Genomic DNA, 14404 nt, shown 5'->3' on the forward strand with positions numbered 1-14404 from the left:
CACTGAGAGGGACCTTGACAAATGCGAGGGCAGTGTAAATCTGGATTTGGAGAAGCATAATCTGATTAGGGATAGTCAGCGTTGCTTTGTGATGGGCAGGTTGTGAGCCTGATTGAATTCTTTAAGGAAGTCACAAAACAAATTGATGAAGGTTGAGCAACGGATGAGGTGTATATGGATTTTAGTAAGGTATTTGTTAAGGTTTCCCATGGTAGGCTCATTCAGAAAGTCAGCAAGCAGAGATCCAGGGAAACTTGGTTGCATAGATTCAGAAATGGCTTGCCCACACGAGGCATATGGAACTCCAGGAAGAATATGTTCCATCCATAGTAGATGGAGTGTAACCTGCCTGGAGGTCAATGACCAGTGGTGTTCCACAGGGATTTGTTCTTGGGACTTCTGGTCTTTATGAATTTTATAAATGACTTGGTTGAGAAAGTGGAAGAGTGGGTTCGCAAGTTTGCAGAGGACATGAAGGTTGGTGGAGTAGTGGATAGTGTAGAAGGATGTCAGAGGTTAATCCAGGTCATTGACAGGATGCAGAACTGGACTAAGAGGTGGCAGATGTAGTTCAATCCAGAAAAGTGTGAAGTGATACACTTTTGGAAGGTCGAATTTGAAGCAGAGTACAGGGTTAATGGCAGGATTCTTAGTGTGGAAAAAAAAAAAGAGGGTACTTGAGGCTCACATCCATAGATCTCTCAAAGTTGTTGTGCAAGTTGATAGGGTAGTAAAGAAGACATACGGTGTATTAGCCTTCATTAGTTGGAGAATTGAGTTCCAAGATCCGTGAGGAAATGTTGCAGCTTCTATAAAACTGTGCTAAGTCCACATTTGGAGTATTGTGTTCAGTTCTCGTCCACTCATTTATAGGAAGGATGTGGAAGCCTTTTAGAAGATAGTTTGAGTGAGGTATGGCTTTTCTCTTTGGAGTAGAGTTGAGAGGTGACTTAGTAGATAACGTACAAGTTAATAAAAGGCATGGATAGAGTGTACAGCCAGAGATGTATTCTCTGGCAAAATGGCTGATATGACCCGAAACAGGAGTGTGTGGGCTTATGGCAGTCAAAGCTCAAACTAGGCATGGCACCTGATGATGATGACGATAATGATGATATGAGATGGTACAATTTTAGCATGACTGGAAAGAAGTATTGGGGGTATGTGAAGGGGATACAGTTTTTTTTTATTATTAATTACACAGAGACTGGTGGGTGCGTGGACCACCAGAAGTGATAATAGAGGTAGATAGATTAGGGAAATTTAAGGGACTCTTAAAATAGTCACACAGATGAAAGAAAAACGGAGGGCTATCTGGGAGGGAAGGGTTAGATTTTAGAGTATGTTAACAGGTTGGCACAACATCATGGGCTGAAAGGCCTGTATTGTGCTGTGCTCTATGTTTTACCTAATACTGTATACGATTCACCAGAAAAACGATCACGATTGCTTCTTCCTGATCCTGGTCGGCAGGACACGGATGTCCTTTTTGGTGACGGCGTACCACTTCTATAAGAAAATTAAAGGAAACCCACGTCAACTTGTATTCAATAAATGAGCCAAAATGACAAGTATTAGAAACAATCACAAACTGAGAGAAGCTTACATTCCAGTGTTCTTTTTGAACAAGTGTGTTATTTAATCTGCAATTTTTTAAAAACTGTTTACTTAACAAGATTTTAGGTAGAGCTCATGGGATAAGTGAGTAACTACAATTAACTGCAAAAATCGTGTAACATTTCCCTCAGCAAATTTCTAAGTATTTTAGTCAGGCTATTCTAAAACTCCAATAATCCACCAGCATTTGGTAACGTTTGAATAGCTAACCTCTCAGCCCAATCCTGCTTTTATAAACACCTTTAAGTAGCTGTCCAAGGACTATGGCACAGGTTTACTGAATAATCAGTTCAGTGTTTGATATTCTGGGTAAAGTGAATGACAAACATGCATGTGGAGTGGGGGGGGGGGGTGGTTAAATTAAAAGTAGAACAGACGTAATTTAAGGCAAGCAAAACTTACCAGAGAATGAAAATGAATCCGCAGGAAAGAAAGAACAAAGAAGTTAACATTGGAGTTATGATGGATTGTTAGAGGAATGCCTAAAAATGTTCACTTTAGCTCCCAAAACTGAAAGATGTAATACTGGTGTCCATCAGATAACCTAGAACCCCACCAAAATGAATGTGATGTTATACTGAAAAGTAAAGTAGTTTTAAGCCATATTTCCATAACATTAGATTTAAAAGTTTATCAAACACCCTTCCTTGCAAGATAAATCTACTTCAAAAAGTGTACCTTATTTAAATATCTCACAGAATGTTCATAATCACTAATAAATGGTATACCCTCAGAAATGAAATGCATATTGGAAGGAATTATCATCCTATGTCACTGATGCTTTATATAAGACGGGTACTAGTCAGGAAATAAACTATAAACAGCTGACAAATTCAACTGCAGGAAACAGCACTTCTGCACAATCATCTCGAGAGGCAAGTTCAATCAATTTTTATTTAAGAGGCATGCTTTTATTATAAAATTAAATTAACTTATTTACTGGAGTGAAAGAGCTGATAAGTATAGCTATTTTTGGGAAATCACTGCACAAAACAAAATTTTCAACAAATTTTACTGGATTTATTTCTTCCTAGATGATCATAGTTATGTAACCCTAACACATATGAATGGAGGTAAAAACACCTTTGCTGAGAAACAAATTCATTAGTATGCAAAATTGTAGCAATCAGATTTTAAAATGCTTACTTCAAGTTTTAACAATTTGAAAAGAATAGAAATTAGACTTTTGGAACAAAATAAATAAGGAATCGGTGTTATTGGTCACTGTCTCCAGAATGAAGCTTGAAAAGATTAATTTATTGAATGATAAAGCACTGGTACAGATCTTGTATCTCAACTCATCTACACTTCACCAGGATTCCCATCTATGATAATCCCATTTGTCTGCATTTCATTAGGGATAGTTCTATATCCCTCTAAAACATTCCTACCCAGAAAGGGGTCCAAATGTTCTACCATTCTGACTAGAGGCCATACTCAGCACTAAGTAATAAAACTAGTCAGATGACAGATCTCTTGCTGAGAAAACATTTTGGAGATAGTGGCCACAGTTCCCTCATCTTTAGCATAGCTATGGACAAGAACCGATATAGGAAAGACTAATTGGGGTAGAGCTAATCACAACAGCATTAGGCAGGAACTTAGTTGGGAACAAATATTCCCAGGGAAATGCACAATGAAAATGTGCAGGTTGTTTAGGGACCATACATGGGCTCTGAATAGAATTGTCCCACTGAGACAGGGGAAGGATGGTCGGGTGTAGGAAGCGTTGTTGACAAGAGAGGTGGAACATTTAATCAAGAGGAAGACCGAAGCATACTTAGGGTTTAAGAAGCAAAAAAAACAGACAGGACTCTTAAGAATTATAAGGTCGCCAGGAAGGAACTGAAGAATGGACTTAGGAAAGCTGGAAGGGAAGATAGGCCTTGGCAACTAAGACTAACGAATACCCCAAGGTATTCTACATGTACATGAGGATAATGTGAGGGTAGGAGTGCCCAGACATAAGGGGGAAAACACATGCATTAAGTTGGAGGAAGTAAGGGAGGTCCTTAATGAACAGTTTGCTTCAGTGTTCACCAGAAGAGAACTTTAACGAATGTGACATCAGCATAGAACAGGCCAACGTGCTGGAGAATGTTGAGGTTAAGATAGAGGCAGTGTTGGAGCTTCTGAAAAAGATTAGGATAGATAAGACTCTCCTGGCCAGTTAGGATATATCCCAAGTTATTACAGGAAGTGAAGGAAGAGATTGATGAGGCATTGATAATGATCTTTACATTCTCTGTGGCTTGGCATTTGACAAAGTTCCTCATGGTAGGCTCATCCAGAAAGTCATGAGGCACGGGATTCACGGAAACTTGGCTGCGCGGATTTCGAATTGGCTTGGCCACAGAAGGCAGAGAGTGGTAGTAGATGAGGCATATTTTGCTGGAACCAGTGGTGTTCTGCAGGGATCTGCTCCTGAACCCTTACTCTTGGTGATTTTTTTTAATGACTTAGATGAAGTGGAAGTTTGGGTTACTAAGTTTGCAGATATTGTGGAAAGCGTGGAAGGTTGTTGTAGGTTACAACAGGATATAGACAAGATGCACAGCTGGGCAGAGAAATGGCAGGTGGCATTCAATCCAGTAAACTATGTGGTACACTTGAAAATCGAACTTGAAGGCAGAGTAAAGGTTAATCAAAGTTCAAATAAATGTATTATCAAAGTACATATATGTCATCATATACAACCACGAGATTCATTTTCTTGTGGGCATTCACAGTAAATACTAGAAGCTCAACAAAGGAAGACTGCCCCTAATAGAATGGACAACAACCAATGTGCAAAAGACAACAAACTGTACAAATATGAGCTAAAAAGAAAATAATAACAACGAATAAATAAAGAGAAAATGAGTTGTTGGGTCCTTGAAAATACGTCCATAGGTTGTGGGAACTGTTCAGTGGTGAGGCTAGTGAAGTTGACTGAAGTTACCTCCTTTGGTTCAAGAGCCTGATGGTTGTGGAGTAATAACTGTTCCTGAAGCTGGTGGTGCGAATCCCTGATGATGGTGGCGAGTGCCTTACCTGTGATGGACTGGGCTGTATCCACTACTTTTTGTTCAAGGGCATGGGTGCTACTATACCAGGCTGTGATGCAACCAGTCAATACCAGCCAGTCCAATTAATAGCAGGGTTCTTAGCAGAAGAAATTAACAGAGCAGAGATGTCCAAGTTCAGAGATCCTTCAAAGATGCTATGCAAGTCGTTAGGGTGGTTAAGAAGGTAGATGGTGTGCATTTTTAGGAACAGCATTCCCCTCCTCTACCATAAGATTTGTGAATGATCCATGAACCCACAAACGCTACATCATTCCTTACACTTACGAATTGCTGACGATTTGATCCGAGATGTCCCAGACCATGGCACCTTGGAGGCAACAAACCAGCAGGGAATCTCATCCTTGCACACAGAACCTCCCTTCTGTTCCCGTAACTAACGAATCCCCCATCATCAAAGCACACCTCTTCTCCCCCTTTCCCTTCTGAGCTACAGAGCCAGAGACCCAACTGCCTTGACTTTCCTCTGCCAAGTCATTCCACACCCCCATCTCCCCACAGTATCCAAAGTGATATACCCGTTGTTGAGGGGGATGGCATTAGCTACCCTAACCACTTTCCCCTTCCTATTACAGTTTTTTTGTGTCCTGCACCTTGGGTGTAACTACTTCTCTGTGTCCTGTCTACACCTCCCAAATGATCCGGAGTTCATCCAGTTCCATCTCCAACTCCTTAACGTGGACTGTTAGAAGCTGCAGCTGGATGCACTTCTCACAGCAGTTATAGTTGTCAGGGACACTGGAGGTCGCCCTGCCTTCCCACATCCAACAAGAGGAGCATTCAACTATTGTGTCTGGCATATTGGTGTCTATTGTCCTTGCTAAGTAAATGTAAGGAAAGGAAGGAGGAAAAACTCTACCTTCAACTTTTCCTTTTTGCTTTCCATGACTGAAGCTTCTCCTCACTGAAATCTTGAAAAGCTAAAGTCTCAAAATCACCACTCTAACCATCCACTCCTATGATGGCCACTGCACTTGCTCCTGCCTGCCTGCCTTTAATTTGAACCTGCTAATCAATCCCAAATGCAGATTGGTCATCGGTCTGAGCTCCAAAAGAACAACTGCCACGAGTTGCTGCCTTTTCTACTCCGCTAGCAAGCCTGAGCGAAATTCCCTGCTCTCAAGCTGCTGACCTTCTGATCGGTCACTGGTCAAAGCTCCAAAAAAATGGCTAATTTAAATTTTCTGAATTCTTAATTCTCAAAAGATGTAAACTAATTTAACAAGACTTGAATCTCATACCAACAATAACATTGATACTAAATCAGGCTTATTTCACCAGAAGGTTGTGTTATTTGATATGATCATGCTCACTTATATAGATATTAAAAGCCATGGTGGCACAGAAACCTACATGGGTGTGCCAAAATACAAGTTCATCTGACCTGATGTGCATGGATGATATTAAGGATGATTAGGATGATATTATTGTACTTGCAAGAAATGTTTCTCCAGTTGTATCAAACAATCTGGTTGGGAGGGCTGAGCAAAACAGAAATGCAAAGGGTACTTGAAAGTTATGTTTAAGAGCAAATTATATGGTTTGATTTGTAGGAAAAATTGTCCCTGAAGGTCACAATCATATTATCTGAGTAATTAATACAACTTCATTTAAAATTTAACCAGATTTGCTTTGTCATTAACAACTTGCTGGTCTCCGTCATAAAATTGTAAATACATTATCCCAAAATAGAGAGATTTAATTTGATCCCGTAATTCTGGATGGGATTCCGCAAAAAGTTAATTGATATTCACAACCAGTCACTTAAACAGTGTTAAGTGCATACAAACAGAGCTTGAGGAAAGCTGATGAAATTAGTTAACAGGAATTGGTTAGTTGCAGCAAATAGATCACGGCATTCTGGAAATGATTCACCATCATACACAAGTATTTAGTGCGCATGGTAGATATGACCATTGAGGATATTATTACATATTCCAACAAGCTTGCTGAAAATGAAGACAGGCATGCAAAGCAGCAGCCTTAGGATTCATCCATCAAATAACTTAGTCCTGTGAACAGAAATTCCCTGCTCATTGCTTATGAGTATATTTTAAACACATTCCTGCCTTCCATCCTATAAAAAAGAGACCATTTTTAGAACTCCATTCAAATATCACGGCTGATCTACTAACTCTGTCATTTTCCTGCACCATATCAAAATACCTACCTATTTCAATCTTAAATATACTTAACAAGTGAGCCTCACAGCCTGCTTGGATAAAGAACATTCAATTCACTACTCTATGGTGAGCACCTTTCATTTCTGTGCCAAATTACTGAGTCCTTGTTGAGTCTGTAAACCTTAGTTTTAAGTAGTCCAGCAGGGGAAACAACAACTCTGCATCTACCCTGCCAAGTTCCTTAAGAATTTTGTATGTTGTAATGAGATCACCTCTTATTCTTCCAAAATCAAATGTGCACCTTTCCTCACAGGACCATCTCCATCCCACCCCAATTTTGGGAATCAAGTTCACCTTTGCTGTACTGTACCATCAATATCCTTGCTTTGGAAGAGAGATCAAACTTGTACACAATATTCCAACAGCTTATATAATCAAAGTAGGAATGTATTATCTCTACCCTTGTACTCAAACCTTTTGTCCCATTAATTGCTTTCTTTTAACATTAACTTATATTCCATCTGCCATGTTCTTGTCCAGTTATTTGATGAATCTATACTACATCCACCTGCCCCTTGAAATCTCTCTGCATTTTCCTTACGGTCTGCATTGCCAACATGCTTTTTTGTCAGATGCAAACATTACATGAGATTCTCATCCAAATCATGGATATAGTTTGTGAACAGCTAGGGATACTGCACCAATCTCTGTAGCATCCCTTCAGTCACAGTATCCCAATTTGAAACCTTTTGTCTTCTGTCCATTAACCAGTTCAGTAGTGCCAGTACCACGTTTCTAATTTTGTTTAACTCTCATGCACGATACTCTGTAGGTTTGCACTACATCAATTATGGTTAAGTGGTTATCTCTTCACTTAACTACAACCTAATACAACTAAAAGATTTGTCAACCAAATTCCTGTTCATAAATCCATGTTATCCATATCATAATATTTAAGTGTTCTGTTACCATTTTCATATTTATATATATTCCAGCACTTTTCCTGTTCTTTAATCACATTTTCCCCACTGCCTTGTCTGGTCTGTAATAGTTTCCAATTCTGATGAATGAATATTGTCACAATATGATGATTGCTTCTCCTTATAAATTCTCCAAATCTTCTGTTTATTGAAAAAAAGTGCAATTTAGGTATTTTAGCAGGAAAATTAGGTAGCAAAGATGCTGCAATTTGAACTTTGGGAAGAAACCATGATTCCCTACCTATACAGAACAGGTAAATGATGTGAATTAGCAAGTTAATGCTTGATCTACCTAGGACAAACTTGATCCATGTGTAATACAAGTTAGCAAGTCACCTTCTCAAGGGCAATTATGGATAGGCAATAAATATCAGCCTTGAAAACAGTACTCAGATCCCAAAGATGAATTTTAAAAAATCTGAAATCCATTCCTACGAGCTATTACATCTCCAAAGGAATACTCATTTCATCAGAAGGAAAAATAATACAGGTCGACCTTCACTAATCCGACTACCTGTAATCCGGTTCCTTCGATAATCCCGCAAAGATTATGCTTAATGAGATCCTTCTGTAATTCGGCATTTTCACTAATCCGACACTCCTCAGGTCCCAATGGTGCCAGATTAGTGAAGGTCGACCTGCACTTGGTGCTCTATTTCCTTTGACACAGACTTATCTGTTTCTTAGAATTCAGTTCCTTGGGTTTCATAGATATGTATTAAGCAGTATGAAGCAATGCATTAGTAGCATTTCAATCTATTTTATTTTTATTGCAACAAATTTCACTGATAACCTCACTCGGATTTGTAAATATATTGATATCAATTCATATTTGCTTTTGAAAACTAAATGTAGCAGGGCCAGAAACATTGCTGATATATCATCAGGAGCCAAACACCTAATTTAAACAGCCTTAACTGTAGGCAAACAAAATTAGGCTTTAAATGCCCTAAATAAATAAAGCAGTGGTCTTGTCAATTCAACCTGCTCAAAGTAGATGTATTCCAAAACAAAGAAGACAATTGAAACAGGATAAAATACTTCCATCAGTGTAGGAAATACAAGTATGGTTATCAGCAAGTTACAGGCATTAGCTAAGATTAAACTATACAATTATCACATTTCACCTCATGTTCCTCTTCACCAAAGAAACCTGGCGACTGTGAGATGAGAAAAGTGGATTAGCACAATACATTGTAAACATTAGGGAAAATTTTAAATTGCACATGGACATATTTTCACATTCTACTTTACATTTCATTCCAAGTGAACAAAAAAGGGTTTCGCTTGCAGGAACAAGATCCAATGAATCGCAGCGTTGGACTATTTCTTAATTGCGCTACAGAAGTATAGTTCTGAGAAAGTTTGTATAATTTTCCTAATTTTTAACCAGGCTATATCAGTTTGAAAGTTTTTTTTTAATAAAAGCAAAAGTGCATATTAATTGGAGAAAGGTATTAGTACTTCCAGGATTTGTACATGTACTTCATTCCACACAGTGCAGAGTAAAACTGGATTTAGTAATTCTGAGCAGGCAGATTTTCTGGACTATTGACATTATTACAGTTAATACCTCCACACTTACAATTAACTTATCTTTATTGGATTTCAGTAAAATTTTCCAGCTACCCAGCTGAACTTCAAGGGGAGGGGGGGTGGGTCACTGGTGGAGTTTAAAGAGAGCAAGGGAAACTGGAGTTTGAAAGGTAGGTGGAGTGCATGTGTCTGTGCATGTATACGTGGGTGGGTTGAAATAAGGCTGCAGCAGAGCATGAAGGAGGTTGGGGGTGAGGGGTACTAGGGACCACAGGAAGTTGACAGGATGAAGAGAATGTGAGGACAGGCTCACGGGGGAGTGAAGGGAATGAGGGTAGGGGAAGGAGAGGAAGACAGTCAGGGCTGGAAACAGGGAATCCAAGTTGAGTGAGCCAGATACTAAACCACTGGGATTTCTGAATGAATGGACAGTGGATTATTGGAAGTTGCACTGTATATTGTATATTGATCATATAATATTACTGCATGAGAGTGGGCAATAGAGAACCAATTACTGAAACTCCACAAGCCAATCCATATGCAAGTGTGTGATTTTGAGAATGCAGTTTTGATCTAAATGTGAAATAACTTAAACCCTGAATTGACTTCTATAGGTTACCAAAATTTTCAAAGGTTAGGAAATATGCATGGTAGAAATTGTGCAACAGATAATTAAAAATAAAAAGCCAAAATGCTTTCCAGATTGGGACAAGTGTTTACAAAATGTAAACCCAAGCCCTTTTTTTCCAGGGATTAAAATCTATCTATCATAGTCCTGGAAAACAGTCAAAGACTGCAGTAAATCAGCAACTTTTGGTATATTCTAAATGAACAATACAATAAAAATTACCTGCCCTTATTTTCTTTTCCTTTTATTTTACTCTCCTGCCCTTTTCCTCCTGAAGAGTCCCATTCAACACTAAAATCGTCAACTTTTAAGTTCTGGTGTGAAGTTGCAGCATCAAAGTTAAAGTTGAAACCTGAGAATAAATTAATATAAAAATAGACAAACAAATGTTTAGGTCATCACAAAATAAAGTTAAAAGACACTAAAGCAAGTATCACAAATCTTCAGATTTACAGTACTGTGCAAAAGTCTTGGGCACCCTGGATGTTTCATATAAATTTTGTTTTAGATGTTTATTTTTTGTCTTCTGCATTAGTGTGTCAGTGAAAAAGAACAAATTTTAGATTTCTATCCATTTTCCAGAAAATTAAATTTTACAGAGAATCTTTGGTATTTTGTTAAAGGAAGTAACATATTTAGTAATAGACTACTTTTCAAATAACAACTTAATTACTTTGTAGTTAAATAGCCCAGTGCATGATTAAACAAAGATAACAGACAGGATGGTAATAATCAATGATGTAATGAGTTAAATCAACTAAACTGATTAAATAAAAAAGAAAAAGGTGTGGAAGGAATCAAACTGGGCGAAAAATAAGTAAATTAAAAGGTGGAGGTGCGGCAGATGTGACAGTTTAATCATCAATTCTTCCACCATGGCAAAAGTGAGCATAGCAATAATGCATAAGGTGGTCATCCTGCATCTATCCCTCCATCTCACTCTCACTCACTCACTCACAGAAATTTTGTGTACACAGGAGTTTCAGGATGTGCTATCCAAGCGCTTCTGAAGAAGCAGAAAGAAGTAGGCAAGGTTGAGGGCTGGAAATGTTCTGAACTCACAGTTACCAGTGGAACCCAAGTACACCCCTCTACAGTACAGAGAAGTCTTGCTGGAAGTGGTCCTCATGAAGAGTTGCACCCAAAAAGCCATTTCTCTGAAGTGGAAACAAAGTCAAAAGACACATCTATGCACAAAAACACAACTGGGGTGCTGAATAATGGCAGCAAGTGTTCTGGACTGAGGAGTCAAAATTTTAAATTCTTGGCTCAAACAGGATGAAGTTTGTCCATAAGAGCTGGAAAGTGCTACACAGATGAGTGTCTGTAGTCAACTGTGCACAGCAGAGGTTCCCTTCAGGTTTGGGGCTGCATGTCTGCAAATGGAGTTGATGATTTGGTCAGAATTAATGGAATCTTCAATGTTGATCAATAAAAGCAGATTCTCTTTCATCATGCAATACCATCAGGGAGGCATCTGATCAGTCCCAACTTCATTCTGCAGCAGGACAATGACCCCAAACACACGGCCAAGGTCAGAAAAAACTATCTTAAACAAAATGAAAAATGAAGAACAAGGAGTTTAGCAACAGATGGTATGGCCTCCACAGGGCCCTTATCTCAACATCATTGAGGCTGTCTGGGATTACCTAGAGAGGCAGAAGTGAGACAGCCAAAGTCTGCAGAAGAATTATGGCAAGCTCCCCAATATGCTTGAAACAAACTACCAGCCAATTTTCTTATAAAACAGAACAGTGTACCTAAGAGAATTGATGCAATTTTAAAGGCAAAGGGTGGTAATACCAAATATTGAACTGATTTAGTTTTCTTTTCACAGTAATTTTTTTCAAATATTTAGAAACTTTTAATTTCACTATTTTAAAAGCATCTTCACTTTACAGAATGTTTATGTGTGCCTAACTTTTGCACAGTACTGTAACTCAAAGGAATAAAAATATTTAATAAAAATACAAACCTTCGATGCTCCTAAAGCTCTGTTCTATCAGAAGGCTTGAATGTCCAACAAAACTAATGAGTGTGCAAAACTTGACCAAAGCAGCCAAAGCATCAATTTTCAGGCACTTCAGGGCTTTCAGACAGAGGAAGAGGAAATATCAAGCAAAAATGGGTACTTGGCTTGATGGGCAACTTGAAATGTATTGTAGGAACCTTTTCTCCTCTATAAATCAGCAATGGGCAGTTTCACACTTAAAATTGCCAGCTTGCACTCTTTAATAAGACTGCATAATATTTTGGTGGATATTGTCTAAACTCATGCCCAATAGTATCAGCCAATTGGGAGGAAAAGGTCATTACTGAGGACTTCAAGCAGCAAGATTGATATTTCACTCTGTGCATAGACACTGTGCAATCCTTTGGGAATTAATCTAAAATAGCAGTTTTTAAAAATAAAAGTCCTATAATTTAATAATTAGGAATAAATACAAGCAGATCACCTTTCGTTTCCAAGGTTATTGGCTCAGAATAGTCTCCTGCCACGGCCTTATTGCATGCCCTTATTCGAAAATTCATATATTTGGATTCAAACTTTAATCCTGAAGAACAAAGACCACTGTGAGTCAACAATGTTCCACATCCATTAGCATAACATGTAGATATGAACATTCTCCTCCAGCTTTGCGGCTTTTTTCCCCCCATTATGTCTCATTACCTTAATGAGCCTTCCTATTCAACAGGACACCAAAATATTCCCCCTTTTGATTTATTCTTGGTAGGGATGCTAAAACTACTTACAAATTGAAATGTAATCTGGTTTTGATTGTTTTTTGACAATTCAGAATACATCAAAACTAAGAGCAGTTAACCTGCTTTTCATTACACACAAAATGCCGGAAGAATTCAGGTCAGATAGTGTGTATGAAAATTAATAAACAGTCAATATTTTAGGCCAAGACCCTTCATCAGGACTGGAAAAGGGGAAGATGCCAGAATAAGGTGGGGGGGGGAAGAGAAGGGGTACGTTAGAAGGTGATAGGTGAAACCGTGGGTGGGGAATGGGGTGACGAAGTAAGAAGTTGGGAGGTGATAGGTGGAAAGGGTAAAGGGCTAGAGAAGAAGGAATCTGATGAGAGTTGAGTAGACTATGGGAGAAAGAGAAGGAAGAGAGCCATCAGGAGGTGGTGACAAGTAGGTGAGGGGAAAGGTAAATGGGGGCAGACAGAGTGGGGAATTGAAGGGGGAACAGGGAGGGGGAAAGTTACTGAAATTACTCAATATTCATCTCCTCCAACATTGCTATCTCTAACTTATGGTAGCATTGATTTCTCCCACTTCTAGTAATTTTTCCATTCTCCCCCTCCAATTTCGCACTCTGAAGCCACTCTTGCCTCTTTTCACCAAACTATCAACTTTTCTTTCCTTTTTCTCCCATGGTCCACTCTCCTCTCCCTCTGTAGTCTTTTACCTTTTCCATCTATCTTCTTACTCCCCCCCCCCCCACCCACCCACCTGCTTCTTTTATGATCTTCTAATTTGTTCTCCTTCCCCTCTCCACACTTCCTTATTCTGGTGTCTGCTCTCTTTCCAAGAAGGGTCTTGGCTTGAAACACTGATTGTTCATTCATTTTCCTAGTTGCTGCCTGACCTGCTGAGTTTCTCCAGCATTGTGTGTTGCTTTGGATTTCCAGCATCTGCAGAATCTCTTGTGTTTATTTATTACATAGATAACTCTTACACAAGTATATCTTGGATTGAATTACAGGGAATAGAGTACAGTGCTTTTCTTTTCTTTGCAGCGAATCCATATATAAATTTATTGGAGAAAATCTGAATTTAATGAATAGTGCCAGCAGTCCTTCTATATTGCAAAAATAGATCTAAAGCAATCCTGATTCAAGGATTGCACACTCCAAAAACCAATCGACATTTTGACCATAATGGAAAGGGAAAACATATGCTGCCAGCTTTTAACTGTGTAAACAAGCTGGGAAATTTAAAATCCATCTCAATAGAGTGAACAGTTACACTGGACTTATATGAAAAGTATTATTTTGTCAGAATGCAAGATCAAATCCGCAGCCAGATCTCTGCAACCAGCTATTTACCACTGATATTTAGATGAAGTGGGAAAAGGACAAATCCTTAGGTGCCTTGATTAGAGTCCTACTACCTCCAATTCACTTCTGAAGCATCTTGTTCATACCCTGTATCAAAAAAAAACTATTTATAATGTTATTTTTTTGTGGAATACAGGCAATGTCAACATTATTTTGGAATGTTGGGAAGAGGGGATGGCGTGAGGAGATGGTTGCGCTCCTAGAATATGTTCTGTACTGCAATGTTCCATAAAGCTGTATAATATATGCATAAATCAAGAACTGAGAGATGCAAGTATTTTTATTTTATCTATTTACATTTTCTTACATAAATTCTGTAAATGCAAATTTTATTTCACGTCTCAAATTTTTGTATAGTGCTATGTCAGTTCCATTATCA

At 38.6% G+C, this 14404-nt stretch overlaps 1 protein-coding gene across 3 annotated transcripts in view; it reads right to left on the reverse strand.

Annotated features, from left to right (window-relative positions):
- Positions 1-14404, reverse strand: part of fsd1l (fibronectin type III and SPRY domain containing 1-like) — a 73528-nt gene that overhangs the window by 11919 nt on the left and 47205 nt on the right. For 2 of the 3 annotated variants that reach the window (XM_072281823.1, XM_072281821.1), the window contains 4 exons: positions 12406-12504; positions 10172-10301; positions 8913-8945; positions 1409-1509 (listed from right to left, as the gene is read on the reverse strand). In XM_072281823.1, coding sequence (XP_072137924.1) covers positions 1409-1509; positions 8913-8945; positions 10172-10301; positions 12406-12504 — 363 coding nt within the window. The remainder of the gene's footprint in view (positions 1-1408; positions 1510-8912; positions 8946-10171; positions 10302-12405; positions 12505-14404) is intronic. The other variant, XM_072281822.1, reaches the window with a different exon arrangement.

This window comes from Mobula birostris, chromosome 17 (assembly GCF_030028105.1).
Source record: "Mobula birostris isolate sMobBir1 chromosome 17, sMobBir1.hap1, whole genome shotgun sequence".
Classification (NCBI taxonomy): domain Eukaryota; kingdom Metazoa; phylum Chordata; class Chondrichthyes; order Myliobatiformes; family Myliobatidae; genus Mobula; species Mobula birostris.